This window comes from Lipotes vexillifer, unplaced genomic scaffold (assembly GCF_000442215.2).
Source record: "Lipotes vexillifer unplaced genomic scaffold, Lipotes_vexillifer_v1.1 scaffold584, whole genome shotgun sequence".
NCBI classification, from domain to species: Eukaryota; Metazoa; Chordata; class Mammalia; order Artiodactyla; family Lipotidae; genus Lipotes; species Lipotes vexillifer.
The window spans coordinates 906,077-922,020 of NW_006783036.1; the positions used below are offsets into that span (position 1 = coordinate 906,077).

The following is a 15,944-nucleotide window of genomic DNA, read 5'->3' on the forward strand; positions in this document are numbered from 1 at the left end:
GCCCCATCCCTTCAGTCCCTTCAACTGACTTCACAGCTCTTACCACTGCCTGCCTGGTTGCCCATCCTTTGCCTATACACACTCTGAGGTCAGCTCCATGAGGGTGTCAGTGTCCGTAAGCACCTGCCCCAGTGCCTGGGGCACAGTATGTGCTTAATTAACACCGCTGAAGGACTGTGCAAATGAAGAAACCACAGCCGCCTCAGAGGAGAGCTCGGTGCTGGTGGGATGGGAAGACAGACTTTTCCTACCTGCCCTTTAAACCTTTTTATTTCACATCATGGATATGTATTACTTACTTTTTTTTTTTTTTTTTGATCTACTTACTTTTTATGGTTTTGTCTCTTCTGGACATTTAATATAGATGGAATCATACAACATGCATGGCCTTTTGTGACCAGTTTCTTTCACTTAGCATCATCGGCCTCTCCCACTGTGGAGCACAGGGTCCGGACACGCAGGACCAGCGGCCATGGCTCACGGGCCAGCTGCTCCGCAGCACGTGGGACCCTCTCGGACTGGTGCATGAACCCGTGCCCCCTGCATCAGCAGGCGGACTCTCAGCCACTGCGCCACCAGGCAAGCCCCTAAGTAACTTTTTAAATAAAGTTACTTACTTAGCAAGTAATACATAACTTTTTAAAAATAAACAACTGTTTAAAAATATGTGACTAGAGAATTATGCACATGAAAAGCAAGGCAATTACCCTCTAAATTAAAGTGATGTGGAAGGAGATGCCATCAAATACACTACCTGGTTTTGCAGAAAATAATATTTACAAAGTTAATGTTATAAAGACTGATGACTGATTTAACCAGCAATATTGACGTGACTGTACGGGGGATGGGGAAAATAAGGTACAGAATGATGGAAAGAGCTCAATCTTCATCTATTATAGCAGCAATTAATTAATGACTAAAGCGGAAATCATGAAAAAGCATAATTTACTTAATAAAGTACTTATCAAGATGGAGGCAATTCCAAAAAACACAGGTAAGAGTTAGAACGGTTTTCTTTGAGGGTGAGAACCAGAGAAATCAAAAAACTGTATTTCTTTTTTTTTTTTTTAAACAAGCCTTTTGGTACTATTTAATTTTTTAACCATTCACAGAACTTTTATTCAAAAGCTAACAAGCAGAATGGGTACTCATCAGCTTAGGTCTGTCCTCCTGCACTGCTAACCCCACAATGTGCTCACTGCAGACATGGGCTAACTACTCCCACCTGGAAAAGCAAAGAGCAAACAGCAGGGTCAAAATACCCTGCTTATTTTCACAAGGCAGGTGAAATCTTAACCTTAAAGTTGAACAAAGGATGGTGTGTTGCTAGCTTGGTAGCACCACCTCCTGCGTAAGGTGGGAAGCACATTCCCCAGAAACCCCCCACTGGAACGCTTCTGCTCTGAGCTGCCTCAGAAGCAGCTGAGCAAGACTGGGGCACAGGTGAAGTGGGGGCCATGTGCTCAGACGGTCGGGTCAGGCGCAGCCGCTGCTGCCAGCACACTCAGCATCCAGTGGGCTTCCTGGCTGCCAGCACAGCACTTGCCCGGGCCCCCACTTTACAGAAGCTCCCCTAGACGGGGTGGTTTTCGAGTTCTCTACATGAGCTCCTGGTCATGACCCCACGTTGCTGACCAAATATGTGTGCTCTCACAAGCCTCAAACTGTCTGCCTGTAAGCAGCCGGCTCAGGTGGACCATTTCTCCAATCCGCCCACTGGCCCTTCCAGACCTTCACTCCAGCTTCTGTCACACTCGTGTAAGAGCTAACTCAGATCTCATTTGTGTAAGAGCTAACTCAGATCTCATCTACTGCTGCATTTACAGTGGCTCTGCTTTTCTGGTGAAACCCTGTCTGACAAAAGTTGACTTTTAAAAAGAAGTCTATATTCTTTTATCAGTTTTAGAAATTTGGATTTTTTTCAGAATGAAATACCTTTTAATCTCTTCTGACTAATAACTGTCAGAAACAAACTTAGTCTAATGTTTTTATTGTTTTAACATAGATATACTAGTGACCAGGTAATCTCTCTAATTTCCAAAATGTGGACTAAGAATTTAACTTAAGTAGAAACCTAAAATATACAAAACTGAAGTAGTTTTACCAAAATTAGGTATTTTCCTTCATGGAAAAAAATTAGAAAATGCCACATGGTTTTGAAAAAAATACAGCTTTCCCCTTGTGGTACACTGGGAGCCCTGGTTTCTCCTGTGCCCCAGGTTTAAATCACTGTAACAAAATAGAACATACAAGCATGTTCTAGAACCTTACATGAAAAATTAGCCACTTATATTTACCTTAGTAAATTGAAAGCAAAATACAGCTCTTTTTCCAACTGAAGCCTTCTTTCAGAATAATTTTTCTCAAAATGTTTATTAATAGAGTGATCTTCTGTTTCTAGAAAAGACTAGACTTTTCCCAATCTTTCACTTGAACAGAAATACCACTCTCCAGCCACCACCCGAAGAGGAAAGGAACTGGGACCGAGAAGGCCTTTCAGACAGAGTGCACAGAGGAGGCAGCCTGCAGGTGGAGCCTTTAACAGGCCTCCGTGGCCCCCAGGAGGGCTGGGTACAGCCTGTGTCCCGTCTAGGAACTGAGGACAATCAGTTTGTGCAGCTGGTACAGAAAGGTGTTCTTCCCTCTGCTGCTCTCCCGGTCCGCCTGCTCCATCACCAGCTTCAGATCAACCTATCGGGGCAAAAGGAACAGTCAGGCTCTGCAATGGGACTTTTATAGACATAAAGTAAAACAAATAAAATTATACACACACATATACATAGACACATAAGATGGCAGAAACTACTCTTTTAATTTTCCAAAAATATTTACAGAATGCTTCTCTATTCTCACAACAATAAATACTGTATATCTGCTATTTCATCTTTAAATTCATCCTAAGCATATGGCAATCTTTACCCCAAAATCTCCCATACATTCCTTCCTATGTAATTGTGAACAGTAAACGTGAACAGAGGCATTAAAGCATGTAAGTTTTCTAAACCACATCAACCTCAGAATGAAATTCTGCTTTCAAATTAAGCCCTGCTATTAGCTTCAAACACCCCCGTGGAGGCTGTAGGAGAGGTGGCTGGGGCACAGCTATGTGCACATGATGGAGCTGGCTCCAGGGACTGGTCCTCAGGGCTCTAACGGGGGAAACCAGTCATGGAGCACATGGAGAGAAGGAACATTCTGCAGCAGAAGTAACTTCCAGACTCACAGTGGGAAAACACCATCTCCAGGGGTGGTAGCCTACTTCCACTGCCAAGGGGATGAGGAACTAGTGCCCCAGCTGGTTTATTTATAAAGACATCCTTGGCCCTAGGATTAAAGCTTCAAATTCCTCCCTGAGTTCCTTTCCTGATTTTACTCTAAATCTTACAGACAGGAAACGTCAAGGTGCCCCATATGGGCCGTGCCCTACTTCACAACTGCTATGGACTGAATTGTGTCTTCCAAATCCCCAATGTGATGATATCTGGAGATGAGGCCTTTGCGAGGTTATTCAGGTTACATGAGGTCATGACGGTGGGGCTTCCATGATGGGATTAGGATGGGATTAATGCCCTTATAAGAAGAGACACCACTCTCTCTGCCATGTGAGGGCACAGTGAGAAGGTGGATGTCTCCAAGCCACTCCAACAACAACCAATGCACCCTAAAAGCTAATCCAAACATTCATACCTGTTTTATCCAAACTTAAAGGATAATTAGCCTGAGGTCTAATTTTTTACCAAGACATTACATATACTATCCAGAAACAGCCTGTGTGGCCTGTGACCCTGCCCTGTTAAACAAAGAACCATGTACTTTGCCGCCAGGCTCCCTCTGCTCCCCGGGCATCCTCCACCAACCCTGTTGGAGCCCCTGAATCCACCAAGAGTTCTGTTCCCATCAATCCTGGTGGTAGGCTGCTCACATGGCCACCTATTTCTCACTCACCTGATTCCACTCATATGGCTTTTCATGCCACTTAGGAACAATCTTCTCTCTTGGTTTCAATGGACAGAACAAACTAAAATTTAAAAAAAGAGAGTTTAAGTCACCTTAATTATACATTAGTAATTGAAAACACTACTGTGATTTTTAAAACGAGATTTAAATCCTATGTACTTTCCCTGAGAATTGTAAGTCAAATAAGTTTCTTAAAGGTCAAAATTTATGTAATTATGATCAGAGAATATTTTAACCCCCTATACATTCAAAAACAAACCAAAAAAATGGAGCAGCGTGGGTCTATAAGACTGACCCTTGTTTTCTGTGTTCCCCTAGTAACCAGTGGAGCTGCTCCGTTACCACACATCGCCTGGGTTACTGAGTCAAGTTCTAGGAAATGTAAGAGGATCTTTTATACCATTTATTCTTAAGCAGCCATGACAAGTTGGAAATGTCATCAGCTTAAAAAGGCAGAGATAGAGAATTCTAGCAATAAGAATGTAAAGAAGTCTGCAAATATTCTTGCACCACCCCCAAACAACTATAAAACTAGACAAAATCGTCCAAAAAACATGCCTGAAGACTCTGGATATTAACCAAAAGCAAATTCAGAAGCATTCATTCATGAAAAACTGCTGAACTCCAGGTAACAACAGTGGAGTCTGTGGAATTCATGCCTGGGGCTACTCCCACCCACCACTCACGCCCACTCCACCAGCTCAACCTGGCACGCTAGTGTTCCCAGGGTGAAAACAGGCATCTTCACTGCCAGACTGAATTTACTTGATTTGGAGCAGAGGGTAAAAACCCTCATGCCAGGCAGCACTGTCAGTAAAAATGGCAGCCTCAGTAGGAAATAAGTGGAGAAAGCCAACAGCTCTGGGAGCCTTCGGCCCTGGTCCTGCTTGGGGCCAGCAGCAGACCAGCTGACAATCCAGAAATGCAAGAGGGAGATCCTGGAAACAAGTGCCACAGAGGCTAGTCGGGCTCACCACACATTCCCTAGCTGACGGAGAAGCTGCACACACACGTGCAGCGGAGACCTACGAAGGCCCCTGGCCTGCCACACAGCCCTGGCCGACTGGAAGGTGGCATGCACGCACAGGAAAGCCCTGGCAAGAAATAAAAGCCAGATTTCAAAACTGCCTGAACTTTGGATGCACTATCTGACCCACACAGAGACCCACCGGCAGAGGGCAGAAGCCTTAACGACTTAGGTATTTAAGCACAACTTCTCACTAATCATTGGCTGAGCACTAAGCAATGCAGACACAAGGATGACCCCTAACGAGCCAGGCTGAAAAATAAAAAGAAGAATTAAAAAAACAGGCATTAGTGGCCTTACAACATGGTGGGGAAACTTGATTCTGCAGAATTCTGCAGGGAGTAATCAAAACCCTATATTAATATACTACATTATCTAAAATGCCCAATTTTCAGCAAAAATTATGAGATATTTTGTGAAGAAACAGGAATGTGTGACCCACACTTAGGAATAAAAAAAAGAACAGCCAACAGAAGCTGACTGAGTGGACTCAGATGTGGTTTTAGCAGGTAAGACTTTAAAGATGTCACTGCAAGTATATACAAAGAATTAAAGCAAACTATGTTTAAAGAAATAAAGGAAAATATGATGGTAATGACTCAAAGGTAATCTCAATAAAAATTTAAAACCATACACAGAACCAAAGAGGAATTTTAGAGTTGAAAGGTACAATAACTAAAATGGAAAATTCCTTACGTAGGAGACCAAAATCTGCAGGTGTGAGATGGACAAATAAAGAATCAGTAAACTTAAGGATAGATCAATAGAAGTTAACTAATCTGAACAACAGAGAGAAAAAGGACTGAAGAAAAATGACCAGAGCCTCAGAGACCAGTGGGACAACATCAATTGTACACAAACACATGTAAAATGGGAGTCCCAAAGGAGAGGAAAGCAGGAATAGGGCAGAAAAATCATTTTTAAAAATTCAAAGATGCAAATAGGTTATAAGTAAAAGGATAGGAAAAGATATGCCATGCAAACAGTAACAAAACCAAGCCAGAGTAGCTATATTAATATCAGACAAAATAGACTTTAAAACAAGAAATATTACTAGAATAAAAAGAGAGATTTCATAATGACAAAAGGGCTAATACATCAGAAAGATACAAAAATTATAAACATAAATGTGTCTAGCAGAGCCCCAAAGGACATAAAAGAAAAGCTGACAGACCTGAAAAAAGAAATAACTCAATAATTAGTTAGAAATTTTAATATCCCAGTTTCAACATTCACAGAACTAGAGAGAAAACCAACAAAGACAGTGAGTGCTAGAACACCAACTCAATCTACCCAACATCTACAAAACACCCCACCCAACAACAGACGTGCATTCTTCTCAAGTGAACATGGACCATTTTCCAGGAAAGACTGTATGTCAGGCCATAAAAGAAGTCTCGATAAATTTTAAGAGAAATTGTGAAAGACTGAAATCATTCCAAGTATGTATAATACCTACACAGAAATAAATTATATATCAACAACATTTTAAAAAGTTGAAAAATCCCAAAATACTTGAAAATTAAACAATATACTTCTAAACAACCCATCAAAGAAGAAATCACAAGGGAAACTAGAGAATATTTTACAAAGAATAAAAATCAAAATACAACAAATCAAGAAGTATGGGACGCAGCAAAAACAGTAATGGAGAGAAATGTATAGCTTTAAACGTCTGTAACAGAAAAGAAGGTCTCAGAACAATAATTAAGCTCATAAGTTATGAAACTAGAAAAAGAGCATGCTAAACCCAAAGCAATCAGAAGTAAGGGAATAATCATTATGAGAGTGGACATCAATGAAACAGAAAAAAGATAAACACTAGGGGGGGAAAAAAATCAACAAAACCAACAGTTAGTTCTTTAAAGGGGTCAACAGAATTAATAAACTTTAGCTAAGCTAAACTGACTTAAGAAGAGAAAATCTGAACAGACCTAAAACACAAGAAATTAGTAATTTAAAATCTCCCCACAAAGCCAAGTCCAAGCTCAAATGATTTCATTAGTAATTTCTATCAAATATTTAAAGAAATATCAATCTTATACAAACTCTTTCAGAAAATAGCAGGAAACACCTCCTAACTCATTCTATGAAGCCAGTGCTACTCTGATACCAAATCAGACAAAGATATCACAAGAAAACTTGTGATATCTCGTGAAACCAATAACCCTCATAACACAGATGAAAAATCTTTAGCAAAAACCTATTAAAAACCTTTAACTTGTTTGCCATAAAACAAGTTTATAGGGACTTCCCTCATGGCGCAGTGGTTAAGAATCCGCCTGCCAATGCAGGGGACACGGGTTTGAGCCCTGGTCCGGGAAGATCCCATATGCCGCAGAGCAACTAGGCTCCTGTGCCACAACTACTGAGCCTGCGAGCCACAGCTACTGAGCCTGCATGCCTAGAGCTCCGCAACAAGAGAAGCCACCGCAGTGAGAAGCCCGCACACTGCAACAAAGAGTAGCCCCCGCTTGCTGCAACTAGAGAAAGTCCGTGCGCAACAACGAAGACTCAACACAGCCAAAAATAAAAATAGATTTAAAAAATAAATAAAAATAAAACAAATTTATAAAAAGAATTACACACTATGTGGAATTCATCCCAGGAATGCAGGCTAGTTTTAACAACCAAAAAGCAATTAATGTAATATACCATACAAATCAAAGAAAAAAAAACATGATTATCTCACAGACACAGAAAAGGCATTTTGCAAAATGTGACATTCTTTCCTGATGAAAGCTCTCAGCAAACTAGGAATAGAAAGGAACTCCTTCAGCCTGATAAAGAGCCTCTACAAAAACCCTGCAGCTAACCTGCAGCTAACATACTTAGTAGTGAAAAACGATGCTTTCTCCCCGAAATTGGGAACAAGGCAAAGATGTATGTTCTCACCACTTCTATTCAGCTCAATAAAGAGGGTTCTAGCCAGTATAATAAAACAGGAAAAAGAAATTAAGAGCGTACAGATTGGAAAGGAAGCAGTAAAACTGTCTTTATTCATAGATATGATCCTGTATGTAGGAAATCCTAAAGAATCTACAAAAACTACTGGCACTAACAAACAGGTTTAAGAAGATCACAGGATAAAAGATCAATATATAAAAATCGAGCTTCCCTGGTGGCGCAGTGGTTGAGAGTCGCCTGCCGATGCAGGGGACACGGGTTCGTGCCCCGATCCAGGAAGATCCCACATGCCGCAGAGCGGCTGGGCCCGTGAGCCATGGCCGCTGAGCCTGCGCATCCGGAGCCTGTGCTCCGCAACGGGAGAGGCCACAACAACGAGAGACCCGTGTACAGCAAAAAAAAAAAAAAAAAAAAAATCAATTGTTCGTTTCTAGCAATGAACAATGAACACTAAAGAAAACAATTTAAACTCACAATAGCATCAAAAAGACTAAAATAGAAGTAATTTAACAAAATACTGCACACTTGAAAACCATCAAAAGTGTTAAGAGAAATTAAAGGATATCTAACAGACATTCCAGCTCAGTGCATTGGACAACTCAATACCGTTAAGATGGCAACTCTCCTCAAACTGATCTACAGATTCAATACAACCCCATCACAACCCCTGCAAGGTTTGGTGTAGAAATGGACAAGCTGATCTTAAATTTTATATGGAAAGTAAAAGGATCTAAAAGAGTAAAAAAAACAACTTTGAAAAAGAAAAACAAAATATGAGGACTAACACTACCCAATTTCAAGAATTACTATTAAAGACAGACATAAATCAACAGAACAAAACAGGAAGTTCAAAAATAAACCTTTACATTTATGGCCAACTGATTTTTGACAGGTGCCAAGGCAATTCAGAGGGGGAAAAGACAGTTCTTCAGCAAATGATGTTGTAACAACTGGATGTTCATGTGTGAAAAAATGAACTTTAAGACTCTTACACGTCACACCATATACAAATATCATCTCAAAATGGATCAAAGACCTTAGTACCATAAGTAAATATAAGAATTAGAGGAAAACAGAGGAGAAAGAAAGCTCTTCTGTGACCTTGGGTTTAGCAAAGATTTTTCAGATGTAACACCAAAAGCACAAACCATAAAATAGTTTTTAAAAAAGCTAAAGTGGACACCATCAAAATTAAAAACATGTGTTCTTTAGGATATGCCATTAAGAAAATGAAAAGACAAGCTATGCAATGGGGAAAGTATCTGCAAATTGCATATTCGGAAGAGACTTTTAGCCAGCATTTATAAAGAATTTCTACAACTCAATAAGATGACAATCAAATCAATTACAAAACAGGGAAAAGATCTGAAGATAGTTCACCAGAAAAGGTGTATGAATGGTTAATAAGGATATAAAAAGATCTTTTATATCATTAGTTATTAAGGAAATGCAAATTAAAACCATAATAAGATACTACCATAACTCCACTAGATTAAGTACAACAAAAAATACACTGACAATGCCAGGTGCAGGCAAGGATGTGAGGAGACTGGAACTGCCATATGTTGCTGGTGGGAATGTAATATGCGAGTCACTTTGGAAAACAGTTTGTCCATTTCTTAAAAAATTAACGTAAACTTACTATTCAACCTACCAATTCTACTCCTAGATATCTACCCAAGAGAGAAGAAAATATATGTTCACTCAAAAGACTTTACATGACTTTCCATAGTAGCATTATTCATAACAGCCAATTACTGCAAACAATGCAAACATTTCATCAACTGGTGAATGGATGGATAAAGGAAATGTGGCATACACGAACAGTGGAGTATTATTCAGTTGTTAAAAAGAACAAACATGTTACAACACGGATGAACCTCAAAAATATTATGCTCAATGAAAGAAGCCAGATTTAAAAAAAAAAAAACATTATGCCATTTATATAAAATTTTCAGAGAAGGCAAATCTATGGAGACCAAGAGCAGCTCAGTGGTTGTCCCGAGTGGGGGTAGGAACAGGAGTTGCTGACAAACGTTAAGAACTTGTGTTTCTAAAAACAGCTTTATTGAGGTACGTACCATGAACTAATTAATTTTAAGTACACAATTTAATAATTTTAGTAAATTTATAGATTTGTATGACTATCACCACAACTGTTCTAAGGTATTTATAAGCGAACTTTTGGGGATGACAGAACTGTCGTAAAGCTGAGCTGTGGTGATGGTTAGCACCACTTGCTGACTTACTAAAACCACTGAACTGCTACCCTAACCCCCACCTACCCAGAGCACAGCAAGTCAGGACATGGCCACCCTCGTCCGGGGTGGAGAGAGAGGGGATAAGGAGAGGCAAAGGAGCACCAGGTGACTGGTCCTTCCTGGCAAGAAGGCGTCCTGTGCTGTTGGGAGCAGAGCTGTGTAAGAACAGGGAGCATCTGCCAACTTGGTGACCTGTCGCTCCTTCCCATATGCATTTTGGGTGATTTCTTTTAGCTTTATGAGCACTTCTTATGTTTTATAACACGGTTTCCCTCAGCTGCTGGTCACATGGCACATTCACTGCGTGCAAACACACTGAGATGACCTGTGCACTGTATGTATGTTAAACTTCAACACAAAGTTCACGTAAAAATATTTTCAGCCTTTATCACAATGGCTAAGGCAGCTCTGTTTATCTAACACCTTTCTGAAAGGTGTCCACTGCTCCCTGTTCTCACGCAGGACTGGATGTGCTGGGAGCCTTCTGTTTGCTCCTCCCCCATGTCTGTCCTCCCTTCTCAGCCTCCTCTGAGCTGTCCAGGCTGACCTGGGCTCACGGGCTGCACCAACGAGAGCCCCTGTCCTAGGGATTCGGACTGGGTTTGGCCAACGGGGAGCCCAGCAAGTGTCAGAGGGGGAGAGGGAAGCGCGACAGCGGGGCCCACTCCTGTAAGTTGGTCCTCTCCACACAGCCTCTCAGCCTCTACAGCCCAGGCCCCCTCCCTCCCTTTGCCCCTGAGGTGCCCACTGTGGTTTCCCTCCGAGCTGCGTGTGCCATTTGAAAGGGTCTCTTTATCACATTCTCAAGCCGCCCCTACTTGCTGCCTGGCTCCTGGCTGACAATCAGGACACAGGTGGCTGGTGCCTCCGTCTGGCACCTCTAGCTGCTGCCCCGCATCAGAGGATCAGTCTATCACGTCTCATAAACAATTCAAGGCGTTCACAATCTAGACAGCTAAGAAAGAAAACTTGTCATCACAGAACTCACCCTAAAAGTTTCTGCCGAGCATTATCCTGCAACTGTGTGATTCTTTCTGGCCCAAGGCACATCGATCCATTTGGTCCATCACACACTAGCTTGTTAATAGCGGCTCTGAGAATATTAATCTGTAAATAAATGGCAACGTACTCATATGGTTCTTCTATAATTGAATTCGACTCCACATTTAAATAATTCATAAGCATTCAGATTTCATATTTTCAAGATTATCATCAGTATGGTTTCTGGAAGAAATTATCAAAATGACACAAATAACACCAACAACCACTATCAATAATTTAAGAAGCAATAACAAAAAAAAACAGCAAGGAAGGTTCAGACTTTTCAGTGCAAAAGCACACTTTTTAAACTTCTATTCTAAAATTTAATAGTTTAACCCATGGGGTTACACTGTTCAAAATCTACTTGTATCACATACACAGTAAGCCCTCTGTATCTGTGGATTCAACCAACCTTGGATCAAAAACATTCAGGAAAAAAAAAATTCCATGAAGTTCCAAAAATCAAAACCTGAATTTGCCATACACTGGCAACTATTTACATAGGGTTTACATTGTATTAGGTATTATAAGTAATCCAGAGATCATCTAAAGTATATGGGTGGTGTGCACAGGTTATATGCAAATACTACACCATTTTATATACGGGACTTGAGCTTCTGCAGATTTTGGTATCTGAGGGGGGTCTTGGAACCAATCTCCCACAGATACCGAGGGAGGACCATATGTTCCTCTCACTTTGTGTGTGTCTTTTCTTCCTTTTTTTTTTTTAATATTTATTTATTTGGCTGCATCAGGTCTTAGTTGAGGCACGTGGGGTCTTTTGCTGCAGCACGGGCTTCTCTCTAGTTGTGGTGCACGGGCTCTACAGCACATGGGCTTAGTTGCCCCGTGGCATGTGGGATCTTAGTTCACTGACCAGGGATTGAACCCACGTCCCCTGCATTGGAAGGAGGAGTCTTAACCACTGGACCACCAGGGAAGTCCCTTGTGTGTGTTTTTTCAATTGAAGTTCAATTGGTACATGACAGTATGTTAGTTGCAGAATAATTCGGTGCTTGTATACACTGCACAGTAAGTCCAGTTACCATCGGTCACCATGTACCTGACCCCTTCACCCTTTCCGCCCCTCTCGGCCCCTGCTGTCGCCCTGTTTGCAACGTTCCCACAGAAGCCTGAGGAGTGCCCCCAGAGCAACAATGTGCCATATTTTGTTCCAGCCTGTGCCATAGTGTTTAATGAACTTTCTGCTTTGAGTAATCTGAAATTTAAGAAGAGCAGCGAAGACAGAACAGACGTTCCATGCACCCCTCCCGGACGCGAACGCCTTCCACCTGCAGTCCATCTGTCACTACTGAGAGGCTGACCTGGGCACGTCACTATTAACTGGAGTCCAGGCTCCATGTGGATTTGACCACCTTTTCCACTCACGTCCTCTTTCTATCCCCGGACCCAATCCAGGGCACCACACTGCACCTGTTGTCACGTCTCCCCGGTCTCCTTTGGTCCAGGGCAGTTTCTTAGCCTTTTCCTGTTTTTTGAGACCTTGACAGTTCTGATTTCTGGTCAGGTATTTTGTGAGATGCCCCCTAGTCTGGGCTTATGTGACGCCTTTCTCATGATTAGGTTGGGGTGGTGAGTTCTGGGGAGAACCCCACAGAGGTGGGGGCCCTTCTCATCCCGTCCCGTCAGGACGTGTGTGCCATCGCCAGGACAGATCACTGGTGATGCTGGCCTTGGCCACTTAGCCGAGGCAGCGTCTGCCAGGCTCAGTGGAAGCCAGTCACTAAGTCTAGTCCACTCTCAAAGCGGGGAGGAGGGAACAGGGGAGGTTTAAGCTCCACCTCCTGGGCACTGCTGGGAATTCTCCTGAGTGGAAGATTTGTCTCCTCGTCCCCATTTGTTTATTCAATCACTTGTTTACACCCTTTGGACACTGTGAGTTATAACCCAATACCCCATGATTTATTTTGTTGCTCTGTTCCAACCTTGGCCACTGGCCTCCCACGTCCCTGTGACAGGCTGCATACTTTTGTTTCTTGAGTGCTTCTTTACTTCCTGGCTCTACAAGAAGCTCCAGGCTCATCCTGTGTTTCCTCTGCCCATTTCTCCAAGGAGCCCTGGTTCCTTTTATTGGAAAATCCTATCAGAAAGCCGCAACCTGGGCCCTGGGTTTGTTCACGGCTACTGGGGTGTCATCATTTCTTGCGCTCAGAGAGCTAGGTTATTGGTGCACGCATACGAAATCATGTATACACACGTAATTTACTTGCATGCAGTAAGTTAAACATGAATTCCTACTGAACCATGCCTCTCAGTCACCCTGTCACACAGGGTGTGCTCTAGCCTTCCTTTCTAAGTCTATCTCTAAGTTCAGTAATAAGAAACCTGGCTCCTGCATCCGTTTACTCTGTTGCTCAACCCCAGTAACACACAGTTTCAGAATTAACTTGCACTCCATGAGAAACAACTTTACCAAGTAGAAGACAGTAGCCTTACCATTTCCAGTCAAAAGTGTTTTCCAAAGCTCCTTTTCCCCTCACCCCCTTCAATGCAATTATCCCCCAAATCCTAGTCGGGGTTGGGGGGTGTGTGTGTGTGTGTGTGTGTGTGTGTGTGTGTGTGTGTGTGTGTGTGTGTACTGCATATATCAGAGTTCCACTCTTTCACGGGGCACGGACTATGTTTTTTTTTTTAATATTTATTTTTTTACTTATTTTTTTTTTTGGACCCAATTATTTAATTAGGTTCTTTGTAAGAAGTTTAGAACACTAAATAAATAAATACTAGAAGTTTTATTTAGAACACTAAATAAATAAAACGGATAAATTCCGTTTGTAAGAGCGAACACAGAGAGGAGGTAGTCCTGGAGCTGAGGAACAGCTTTGATTCTTCGCAGAATTTGTGAGTCCACAGCTTTCTGATCAACCTTCCGCTGCTCTGTAATCTCGTATTTCTCTCTCTCTGTGTCGAAGATCTCACCTTCCTGGTGCCTGGGCTTACGCAGTTTCTTCTTCTTGAAGTAAGCATCAGTGAGATGTTCTGGGATTTTCACACCACTGATATCAATTTTGGTGGAAGTGGCAATGACAAATTTCTTGTGTGTTCTCCGCAGAGGAACGTGATTGAGGGACAGAGGCCCGGTCACAAGTAGCAAGCCACTGCTCAGCTGCTTCAGGAAAATGACCCTCTTGCCTCTGTGGCGCCCAGTGAGGCAGATCAGAATGGTCCCAGGAGTGATGCCAGCACGCAGTTTTCTCACATGCTTACTGAAGGGTTTTTTGCAGTGACTCAACAGCTTTCAAGGCGCATCTTCAGTAGGATAATACCTAGGCATTTTGTGAAGTTTAACCACCCGGGTACCACCATTCTTGTCACCACCAACTGGTTTTGTGACAGTAGCAAGAAGCTTCACCTTCTTTTTCTTTTCAACCTTGGATTTAGCTGCTGAATACTTCCTCTCATACAAGGCCTTTCTGGAATACATAGCCGATCGGGAATATCTGCCCATTCCTCTAACCAGGACAGGGTTTCGGCTGCAGCGGGGCTTCCCCTGCTTCATCTGCTTCACCTTTTTAACCTTTGCCACCAGCATCAGCCTTCTTGGCTGCAGGTTTTTTCTCCTTAGTATCTGGCTTCTCAGCCTTTTCACCCGCCATCTTGCAAAATGGGAAAAACTATTTTTTTACTTATTTATTTGGTTGCACCAGGTCTTAGCTGCAGCAGGTGGACTCCTTAGTTGCAGCACATGGGCTCCTTAGTTGTGGCAGGCGAACTCTTAGCTGCAGCATGCACGTGGGATCTAATTCCCTGACCAAGGATTGAACCCGGGCCCCCTGCACTGGGAGCGTGGAGTCTTAACCACTACACCAACAGAGAAGCCCCAGACTATGGGATTTTTTGGGGGTTTTTTTGTTGTTGTTTTTTTTAACATCTTTATTGGAGTACAATTGCTTTACAATGTTGTGTTAGTTTCTGCTGTATAACAAAGTGAATCAGCTATATACATACATACAACCCTATATCCCCCCCTCTTGCGTCTCCCTCCCACCCTCCCTATCCCACCCCTCTAGGTGGTCACAAGTCACCGAGCTGATCTCCCTGTGCTACGCGGCTGCTTCCCACTAGCTATCTATTTTACATCTGGTAGTCAGACTAAGGGTTTTGACAAGCACACAGAGCCATGCATCTACCCCCGCAGCACACACAGGGCAGCTCCTTCACTCTCCAGTCCCTGTGGTATCCTTTGTGGTCCATCACTCCTCCACCTCCAGGAACCACGAATCTGTTTTCTGTCCCTACAGTCTGGCCTTTTCCAGAATGTCATACAAATAGAATCATACCATCTGTAGCCCCTGAGTCTTGGCTTCTCTCACTTAATAACATGCATTTAAAATTCACTCATGTTGTTGCATGAATCAACTGCTCACTCCCTTTTATTGCTGAAGAGTACTCCACTGTATGGCTATGCCACAGTTTGTCCATTCCCCTGCTGAAGGACATCTTGACTGCTTCCAGTTTTTAGCTATTATGAATGCTGCAATCCATATTCACAAACAGGTCTTATGTGGATGTAAGTTTTCAAATCTCTTTGATAAATACTTAAAAGTAGGACTCCGGGCTCTTACGGTCGGTGTATGTTCAACTTTGAAGAACCTTATCCTCCACAAAACACTAGCCCCCCTCTGCCCTCCCACCAGCAGTAACAGTGTTCCTGTTGCTCTACATCCTTGCCAGCACTGGGTATTTTCAGTTTTTTGGATTTTAGCCATTCTAATAGGTCTGCAGAGGTA

General features: G+C 42.5%; 1 protein-coding gene across 1 annotated transcript in view; it reads right to left on the bottom strand.

The window, feature by feature from the left end:
• Window positions 1-2,589: 2,589 nt before the first annotated feature.
• TDRD9 (tudor domain containing 9) overlaps window positions 2,590-15,944 on the bottom strand; it is a 117,786-nt gene continuing 104,431 nt past the window's right edge. The window contains exons 34-36 of the mRNA XM_007455589.1: window positions 11,141-11,259; window positions 3,946-4,018; window positions 2,590-2,691 (exon numbers count right to left, since the gene is read on the bottom strand). Of these exons, the coding sequence (XP_007455651.1) occupies window positions 2,590-2,691; window positions 3,946-4,018; window positions 11,141-11,259 (294 nt within the window). The remainder of the gene's footprint in view (window positions 2,692-3,945; window positions 4,019-11,140; window positions 11,260-15,944) is intronic.